We start from the raw sequence: 10948 nt of genomic DNA on the forward strand, positions 1-10948 counted from the left end.
CTACCCAACACTAACTCTCAGCAGAGTTCTACTAGTGAGCTTCTTCAGTGCCTCTTTAACTTCTTTATTTCTCAAGGAATATATGACAGGGTTGAGCACAGGAGTCACCACTGAATAAAGGATAGCGATAACCTTGTCTTCTTCTTGAGATGCAGTTGAGGTAGGCCTGATGTATGTGTAGATGATGGTGGAAAAGTAGAAGCTGACAACAAGGAGGTGAGAAGAGCAAGTGGAGAAGGCTTTCTTCTTCCCTTCAGTAGATTGAATTCTAAAGATGGTTGTCAGAATCAACAAATATGATGTTAACGTCAGCAAACAGCTACCCATGGAGAAGACCGCATCAGCTACATAAGCCATGGCTTCATTGAGGCTGATGTCTGAGCAAGACAACATCAACAAAGGAGGCAAGTTACAGAAGAAGTGGTTGATGATGTTGGAGTCGCAGAAGGAAAGGCGAAGCACAAGCCCCGTGTGAACGGCAGAATTGATCATCCCCGCCACCCACACTCCAGCCACCACCCCAATGTACACTTCCCTCCTCATGATGACTGTGTACTGCAAAGGATGGCAGATGGCGATGAAGCGATCAAAGGCCATAAAGGAAAGCAGCAATATCTCTGTTCCCAGAGCCCACAAGAAAAAGTAGACCTGGGCCATGCAGCCAGAAAATGAGATGGTCTTCCTGGAGGCCAAAGTAGTCTGGAGCATCTTGGGAATTGTCACCGAGATACAAAACATGTTTGCTATGGACAAATGGATGAGCAGGAAATACATGGGGGTGTGGAGTTTGCGGCAAGTGCTTAAAGTGAAGATGAAGAGGAAGTTGGCTGACAAAGCAGTTGCATAGATTAAAGTGAACCCCCAAAATATGATTTTCTGATGTTCAGGGGAGCTGGATAAGCCAAGCAAAATAAAATCTTGAACTGCTGACTGGTTCTTCAGTTCCATGTGTCTGATAGTGCTGACTTGTCCAGATGAATAAATTTATTGTGACTTAACCTCGGGTCAAATTCATGAAGACAAATTCATAGAGGATGAAGCATGATCTGGAACCCCCAGGTTCAGAAACAGGACATTTTTCAGTATATTCACACATCTCCGGTGGGATCGGCAGGAAATAAGAAATAGGTCACACAAAATTACATGCCTGTCAACTGTTGCAAGGCAGTCAAAAACTGCTGACAAAGACAAATAGAAGCCTTTGAGGTGTGAATTTAGCAGTCTCTTGCAGCCTCCAGCCATTCCACACCCCTTACCCTGTTAGGCTGTAAGTCTGGGATGGGGGACCTGTGGCTCTCCTGGTATTGCTGGACTACAGCTCCCATCATTGCTGATCATTAGCTACACTGGCTGGGAATGATGGGAGATGAAGTCCAACAGCACATGGAGGGCCACATATTTCCTTCCCATTCCTGCCAAACGTTTTGTGGAAACCTACACTCCAGGCATGTCTCATAGTAAGTTGGTAAGGTGGGTGTCACATAAGTAACAGTTTAGGACAGGGTTTCCCAAACTTGGATTTTGAGCTGTTTTTGGGCTACAGTTCCCATTATCCCTGACTAGCTAGTGATGGTGGGAGTTGTAGTCCATAAACAGCTGGAGACCCAAATTTGGGAAACCCTGGTTTAGGACTACTATTGACCCACAGCTGATTCTGAGCTCTGGCCAAGGCTATCAACTTATTTTATACCATGTCAACAGTATCTGGTCTTCGACACCTACTTCTTCTTACTTATGAGTAAAAACACATGCCAGTTTGAATTGCATATGCTGATCATGTAGACAAAGCCTTTCCCATTATAATAAAGAAAACATCTGCACCAGAATCTTCTGCTCTAAGTTTAAAATTAGCTCACCTGGAAGCAGCAGCAGGATTCAAATGCTCCACATACCTGAAGATGTGAGGCAAAATGAAACTTGTCTCATTGATGATGATCCCCACCCCATTCTGCTAAGCCAGAGAAGAATGGAAGAATCAAATGGAGACACTAACAGCAAACATAAATAGTGAGTGAATGGTTCAAGTGTAGTGTTGGTGCCATAGGGACAAAACCCTCAGAGGCAGTCAAATTAGGAATAGTCTAAGGATGTAAGGCTGCCAGCCCATTCCCCACAGTCCCACTCCCCACAGTCATCAATGTAGTCCAAAAAATATTTAAAAACATATTTTGAGGTCTCTCCAAAGTTAAGAACCTCCTCAGCTCCAGACTCCCCCTGGCCCACTCCAACTTCAATGACAGCGGCTTATGCTCCTGTAGGGCCTCGGGTCTCTCCATTTGTATTATTTGAGGTGCAACCACAACCTCCTCCATTATCTTCTGTACTTGCCCAATCAGTACAGGTTCCTGAGTTGGTCCCTGAATAGTTTCTGTATCAATATTCCCTGTTTGTCACAGTTATTAACTACAACAGTTATCAAATCCATTTTCTCATTCATCAAATCCATCTTCTCATGCATCTGTTCCAACAAGGCACTTGTCTTGCATAAAGCAAGCACCAAAACTTCCTCCCAGCTCATATTTAGTCAAGGTCAAAAAGGACTGGTCCCACGATCTTAATCTGACAGCTGTAGAGTCCTCAAGTAGACTGCAGCAACAATTTAGCAAGCTCCCTCTAGAGGAGACAATTTCTATTTGTATCCATTTTTTTTAAGGCAAGTCCAACAAAGGAAAATTACTTTCATTTTTCAGATACTTTGTTTCTTTAGAATGCAAAAGGCAACATTGGAATCAGTTTATTTCTCTTCTTTAGCTATATGTCAAAGTATTCCATTCACAGTCAATGAACCTCTCCAAGAATTTCTGTCTCTGACACTCCGTTCCCAGGTTAGAGACGGTGGAAACTTATCTTTCTTCACTCCCTCTCTTGCAGGCGTTAAACAAAGCCCCCCCCTTTCTCCTGCTTCCAAGGGGGTTTCAGTAGTTATAAATGAAGGAAATTTAAACTTTTTAAACGACTTTCCAGGCTTTAGCTTACAAGGTTTTTGCTTCAGTCTATATACAAAAAGTGGAAGGCGGACTTCCTGTTTTGAACCTTCCCGCTTCGGTGTCAAATTAAGATATTTCTTGATACAATTTTCCGTTTCTACTCACGGGTACTTGTTTTAAATCCAATTGTCCACAGGAAAAAGTCAGCGCTCTCCGGCAATGGCTGTGCGGCTTCACTCCGTGAAAATAGCAATCAGTTCGCAGCACCGCGCCGCTCACCCCACTTCACTCCGGAGCCCCAAAATGGGTTCCCGGTGAGTAGGGGGCACGCTCCTGGTGCCCTGCCGAACCCCACATTCCCAGGCTTCCTCCGCCTGGGATTTCTAGCGGGTCCCCACCTTCGCCGTGGCGGGAAGACCCAGTTTCCACGGAGCCAGTTCCTCCGGTCGGAGGAACTCCGCCATTCGCCAATGGTGCTAACCCGGAAATCCCGCTAACCCGGAAGTCCGGTAGAAATGATATCATTTCTAGTAGAAATGATATCAGGAGTTATGTATAATCGAGTATTAAGCGTTAAGCTCTAAAGTATTTTTTGGTAAGATAAGGTTAAATAACTTAAGGTAATTTGAATAACAGAATATGGGGAAAAGATGGAAAGGATTTGTTGAGTTAATTAATAGGTTAAATTGTTAAGATAAATTATTTAATAAAAATTGAGAAAGATGGAAATAATTTGCTGAAATAATCAATCAAACTAGAATACAAAAAGGGAGGTGTGAGGAGGTCAATGAAACAAGCAAATGGAAGTTAAAGATATGTAATATGGGATTTGTGTCTTTTTTTCCTTCTTTTTTATCTTTTTGCTGTATTGTTGTATTGGTTTTTATGTCTTGTTTTTTAAATTTTTTTCTCTATGTATTGTAGTGTTGTTTTTAATTTTTTCTTTCTTTTTTGTAATTTTGAAATTATTAATAAATATTTTTTTTTAAAAAAAAGGATGTAAGGCTGCCATTGTGGAGAATTAGGATCATTGCTTCTGATTGCCTGGGAACCTTTGGGCCCAAGGAGGATGGTGTGGGCTATTATTTATTTTTTTAGTATCACATGTATATCCAATGTTTCCTCCGAGGAGCGCAAATGTGGTTATCCATTTTATCCTCACAACATTTTATGTTCCTTCTCCATTTTATCCTCACAACAACCTTGTGAGGTAGATTTTGCTGCAAGATAGTGACCTAAGGTCACCCAGAGAGCTTCATGGCTGCGTGGGGATTTGAACCCTGACCATAGTAAGGGCACAGAGAATCCATTCACATTGTCCAACTGCAAATTCCATATGGTAGGTATGTAGCTCTAAAGAGTATAATCCTCTGAGAACTTTAGCTTTTTCTGTACAGTCATATTTATAAAATCCACTGCTTTCTCCCAAGTATAGGACATTGTAAAAACATGTGTTTTAAAGAAGCATTATCCTTATTACATCTCAAACAAAATGCTGTTTTAGTTACTACAAATCAAACATTATTTGTTGAATAGGTTATCATTCAAGGTGCACTGACACCCCTGTAATAGAAGTTAAAAACTCTGTCCAGTTGTTTAGGTAATATAGGAGCCTCCTTTATTTCATTTATATATTAATATCTGCATATCAAATTGATTTATTTTGTGTGTGTGTGTATATCTAGATCTAGATCTATCTAGATCTATATCTATCTAGATATATAGACACACATGCGCACACCCACACCCACACACAGACGGTTTCTAAAAAAAGTGTCTCAGAAGCTGAAAATGCAGCTGGCCAAAGCAAAGTTGCTAACAAATGTTGAAGCTGTAGATGTTACTATTTGGTTATATCCAATAGCTGATATTTATCTCATAACACACAGAATGCTAAAAATTCATCTTCATCATCTATCGATTGATCCAAAGTCAATATACCCGCTCCCATTTAATTTTTGCATATCACCATCTTTTCCTCATTTTTTTTAAAGTTGGGTTTCTCATAGGAAAAGGGGTCAAATCTATTTTCATTAGGCATTGCATTCTATATCTTTCTAACTGATTGCTATTGTTTCCAGAGATTATTATTAACAAAATGGTCTCAACATAAAGTGTGGTGATTAGTTTGTTGTACTACGAGCTAGGAAAACTGGGTTCAAATTCCCATTCAACTATGGGTCAGATACCATCTCTCAGTCTATCCCACCATGAACTCATTGGATGGGAGACAAGAAGGGAAATAAAAAGAAATTCAACATCTCCTTAGCAAAACATAAGGTCCCTGGCTAATGGCATCTCTTTCACCCTCTCAACTATGGTCATCCTTCTTCCTTACTAACCTCTCTTTACTGTTCATCTGAGGCCTAAATAAAATGATGAAGATTTTAGGGAGGAAGATGCAACCCAGTAAGCCAGCAGTAGAGGCCAAGATGGAGAAGATCTCCACAGCCACCATGTATTTCCCTTTGGTGCTCAGATAAGTGGGGACAAAGGACAGCCAAACACTGCAGAAGACCAGCATGCTGAAGGTAATCAACTTGGCTTCATTGAAAGTATCAGGCAACTTTCTGGCAAAGAAAGCCACAGTGAAGCTGATGATGGCCAAAAGACCCATGTAGACGAGAATAAGGTGGAACATGATATCGGAGCCTTCATTGCACTGCACTATGATCTGCCCATCCTGGGAGTGCAGGTCAAACTCTGGGAATGGGGGAGAGGATGCCAGCCACCCAAGGCAGATGCCAGCTTGAATGAGAGAACAGAAGGTGATAAGGGATCCTGCCAGCCTCTTCCCAAGCCATTTCCTCAGGCTGTTCCCAGGCTTGGTCACCATGAATGCCAGAACCACAGTGAGGGTTTTGGCTAACACACAAGCAACAGCAATGGAGAAGACGATGCCAAAGACAGTTTGCCTCAAGACACAGGTCACCTTTGTAGGCCTGCCAATGAATAAGAAGGAGCAGAGAAAGCAGAGAAGCAGAGAAGAGAGCAAGGTGCAGGTGATGCCCCAGTTGTTGGCTTTGACAATGGGAGTGTTCCAGTGCAGACCAAAGGTCCCCATCACAACAACTGTGACCAGAGAAAGCAGGAGAGCCAAGGAGGCCAGAATTGCCCCCAAGGGCTCCTCATAGGATAGGTAGCTTATTTTTTTCGGAATACATTGGTCCTGAAAGGCATTTGGGTAGTGATCATCGGGGCATTTCTCACATTGATCTGCATCTGAAAGTGAGAAGCATGCTTTTAGCATTTCTTGAAGCAATACTTATTAATATTATTGATACCGTCTATTATGTGGTACACGAAACATATTACTGAGCTGATGAACCAAAGTCTACTTTCACAACTAAGTGATGGTTCCTCCATGAGCATCTCAGCTGTACTAATCAATCCATTCATATTTATTTGTCAGGCTTTGTGTATACTGATTTATTTCAGTCTTTTCCCCTTAAACATGTCTATCTCTGCACCCAGCCCCATATCTTTGCATTTCAAAGCTTCTGGCCCAAGTGTTTCTTTGTTGCACTTTCCATAATTGAATTTGGGAGTGGATGAAACAGCCAGGTCGCCTGTCATTTGCTCACTGGGAAAGTCTATATCTGACAAGAAATAACTGTGACTAAGGACTGAAACTGTGGGGATACAATAGAGAAAATTGTTCACTAGTTGTTAATCATAGAAGATGAAAATTGATTGGCTTCAGGTTCAATGTTGACAAAAAGAGAATCTATGGAGTGCAATCCTAATTATTTCTTCCCAGATGTATGTCATCCTGATTTCAATGGTGGTTACTCGCATGTGAACGTTATTTAACACAATATAATCTTGAATGGCTATCCACAGGGGAGGAGAGAGGCAAGGACTATATGTATCAGTAACATATAAACACATGTGCTTGGGATCTATGACAGAAAATAAGCAGACATAATAAGACTAAGAAATGAATGTCAAAGTTGGAAGGAACTTGGGTTCCTTCACTTACCCTTCTGGACTGAAATCCTCCCTTTTGGGCACTGAACACAGTCATAGCAACAGATTTGCTTTCCCTGCTGTGGAAACATACTCTGTCCAGGGTGGCAGCTCTCAACACAGGTGGAAATGGGCAGCATCTAATGGTAATGACAAGCAAGGGATTTTGAATGGAATAAATCTTATTATCATCTATGTCCGCTTTGCAGCAGAAAGGTCACAGGACTGAAATTAGAGGATGGCTGTCAAGCATTTGCTCCCTGGGCAAGCATCAGGCCCCCCAATAAAGATGCTTTGTGCTGTCACTTAACCATTTGGCACATGTCTGAATGGCAAAGAGAAGCTAGTGCCAACCTTCTCCTTCTTACCAAATGTACTTGAACTCACAGATTAAACTATACAATGCAGGTAGGTGTTACTTATATTGCTAATACACCTTAGACAGATTTTAAACTATGATAAATACTGTTACAGACTGACAGCAGCACAAGAGATCATTATTGCTGCTCTAACTGTTTAGACTGCTCATAACTGCCATAGCTGTAGAAATGGACATAACTATTCCCTCTTAAAATGTACAGGGTTTTTTGTGGGCGGCTATTGGGTTTTTAATTTTCATTATGCATTATGTATGTATTCATTATTTATTTTGTGGTTTTATATGTTGATCTTATTCTGCGAACTGTCCTGAGACCTCTGGGAATAGGGCAGTATATAAATTCAATCCATCAATCAACTACCTCAGGCCTATGACAGCACAGCATTCAATAGCCTTCTGAGCATTAGCCCTTTCCTTAGCATGGATGCTTTCATCCCCAAAATAGGGTCTTACTATCACATGTGGTGGACCTGCATAATTATAAGCGAATTTTGGAATAACATATATGACGAATTTAAGAAATTATTTAAACTTACAATAAAAAAAGCCCAGAGATTTTCCTATTAGGAATATTGCCAACAGAAATCAAGCAAAACACAAGACCACTGTTTATGTACGCAATCACGGGTGCAAGAATACTTGTAGCCAGAAGTTGGAAATGTGAAACAACACCAAGAATAACAGTTGATAAAGTATTTCCAATTAGCAAAGCTGACCGGAAAAATTAGGGAGCCTTAAATCAAAAAGTATACGGAGAATGGAAAATATTTAAGGAATATATAAGACTATATTTTAAAAATGATACCATCATAGCAGAATTGAATGACATTTGTGTACAATAAATAAATGGAATAAACATCTTAGAGGAATATATGGAAAAAGATATAAAACAAACTGTGCGACAAAATCAAGACAATAGAAAAAGTATAATGCGAACGATTGGAAGTCTTTTACAGAAAACTTTATTGGAAAATACATGATGTTGTATAAATATTTGGTTCTTTTAATTGTCCTTTTTATTTTCTTGTTGCTTTTAAACTCCCTTTTGCCCTTTTTGAGGTGACTAATCCTTTTTTCTCCTTTTTTCTTTTTTTGTGCTTAATTTTGTTATACTTACCTTTATTGTATGATTGTATTTTAAATTAATAAAGATTTATTTTTTTAAAAACCCCAAAACAAGAATTATGGCCAAGCCTGCATGGAGTTTGGCCTCACCATCAGCCTAATGGAGACCAACATCCTGGGACAGGATATCACTGGCACTCCATCCATCAACATTAGTGACCACACACTTCAGGTGGTGGATGATTTTCTTTCTACTTGGGCTCTGCCTGGCAGAGATTGTTGCCAACAACGCATTTTGGGGAGCATCACAGTCCCTTTCAAGAGCTTTAAACACTGGCAGTTTCTTTACTCAGAAATACCTTGTTCTGAACACTGAACTCCAAATTAGCTTCAAACTAGTTTTGAATCAGCAAATTTGAACAAAAGAAACAAAAACAGTATTTCATCAGTGAATACCAGAGCTACTCTCCTCACACTTCTCCTTTGTAGCCATCTCTGTTTTCCTGGATCGCCTGATCTTCTCAGAAAAGATAATGTTAATGGATGATGATTAAAGCAAGAAATAGTCTCAGCCACCTGTTTGAACTTGGGATTCCATGCAATGGCACTTCCATCCACTGTGAACTCTTTTCCTGGGGGGGCCTGAGGGTCCACCCTCCCCACTCGGACTCTCTGGAAGGACTCATTTGGATATGATACCAAGTTGAGGAGATCATAGCCACCTGCCTGCTGCCCCTTCTCATCAAAAGAGATTTCTTCCCCAGCACTGTTGTTGAAGTGGATGTTCTTCAGGAAGGAGTGGAACTAGATTGCAGGAGAAAAAAAGACACAGACTTTGTAGGCTAATACACACTCTCTCTCTCCCGTTTGCAAAGTGGACCTTTGGATTCTTACTACATTTTATCATATATACTGGATACTTCAGAAAAATTCCCCCATTAACATATGAAACTGTCTTGTGCTGAGTCCAGTCATTGGTCTCTGTAGCCCAGAACTGTCTACTCTAAACTGCCAAAGTGCTATATGGCATACATTTGAGGTTTCAACTCAGTTCTTATAACAGAGGACACTCCTGGCCATTGTGCAGCTTCAAGTAAGAGAATCCTGGGATAGATTAATTTAACAAACTTTGAATGTGCAGCTTGCAAAGCACTTGGTCTTTCACTGAGATCAAGTCCCTCCGAATGATAGAACTCACCAGGGAAAATCCCCAAGGCCTCTCCTCCATGCCAGGGGTCAGCTGTGAAACATATGAACCAGTAATAATGACTCCTGTGCTTCTAACATTGAGGAGAGTAGTTGACAGTACCTGCCAGGGCTGAACTTTCTGCTGTCTCCATTTCTCACCCAGTACTTTCTGTTTGGTTCTTGAGGAATACATGCTATGGAGAGCATGTGCTACTGCATGGACGGCATTGTAGATGGTGTAGCTCTGGCTGGACATTTCCATTTCAAACACGGGTCCAGTGAGTTTCTCCAGCTTCTCCTCCCCAGTGCAGGGTTCATAAGTTGTCACAATTCGATTGTTATCTGGAAATGAACAGAGGAATGCACTGGCCCAGAACTGCTGGATGAAATAAAGATTTGGTTGCCATGGATTTATGGTCCGTAGAAAGTCCTGAAACCCTGGAACTGGATTTGAATGGAGTGTAAATGACAAAGTCCCATTGAAGGATTTTGAAGGAAATTTGTCTCCAACCAGCACTGCAGTGAAATCCCATTGAGCTGTTGTAATCCACACCCTCTCCAGAGGGTACATAAAGGAAACCTCACAGGAGACTAAAACCAGTCTCAAAGCCTCTAGAGACTGACTGTCTCCATAGACAAGAATCACATTCATGTGCTGCCGTGTGAGAGCAAACATTATTGGATTCAACTTTTGTTGAAGTAGCTCATTAGGTAGAAATTTTGTCACTAGTGGCATCACCAGTGTCCAAGAAATACAAAGATTATTTTGGGAAAGCCTTGGTCTGAGAGTACGAAGGAAGGTTTCTCCACCGTCATCATCTGAAACAAGGAGGCCAATCCAGTTCCACCCAAACTTCCTGAGTAGCCAAACAATGCCATCATACTGAGCTTCTTCATTGGGGACCATTTGGAAGAAGGAAGGGAAGCGTCTTTGGTCACTCAGCCCTGGATCCAAGGAGCCATAGCTGAGCTAAAGGGAAAGGCATTATATTTTTAGGAATCTGAAAACCATCCATTTGTTCATATTAAAAAGACTTCGTTATTGTGGTGGTTAACCACCTGGTCTTACTTTTCAGAGTATACACCCCTGGCATTTTAAGTCCCAGGCTAGGACAAGTTTCTAAGAAGGAAGCTGGATGCTCCTATGATTACATGATTTGTGGCATGGCCAGGTTTGGAAGAAACAGAGCTTGGATTATTAGTATTATGGGTTTATCCCCCTCCCAAAAAAAATCCCAATGCTACTTGAGACGGCAGTGTAGGCAACACATAGCTAGGAGGCTTTAACATAATCATGTACCCATACCAAGTCTAATGTAGGACACAAGTGTAGAAAACATAATGTAATGGGATTGAAAGCCAACCTAGATGCTTCTTGGGGTTTTCTGTCTATGTCTGCCCTTGTGGTTGTATCTGTGTA

General features: G+C 41.1%; 1 protein-coding gene across 1 annotated transcript; it reads right to left on the reverse strand.

Moving 5' to 3' along the window:
- LOC308571824 (olfactory receptor 13G1-like) lies at positions 1-948 on the reverse strand (the record flags this gene model as incomplete). The annotated part of the gene is made up of 1 exon (XM_081167441.1): positions 1-948. The coding sequence occupies one exon, from the start codon at positions 946-948 to the stop codon at positions 1-3; it is 948 nt and encodes a 315-aa protein (XP_081023567.1).
- Positions 949-10948: the final 10000 nt, after the last annotated feature.

The sequence above is a fragment of the Podarcis bocagei genome (assembly GCF_964188305.1).
Source record: "Podarcis bocagei genome assembly, chromosome: 13".
NCBI classification, from domain to species: Eukaryota; Metazoa; Chordata; class Lepidosauria; order Squamata; family Lacertidae; genus Podarcis; species Podarcis bocagei.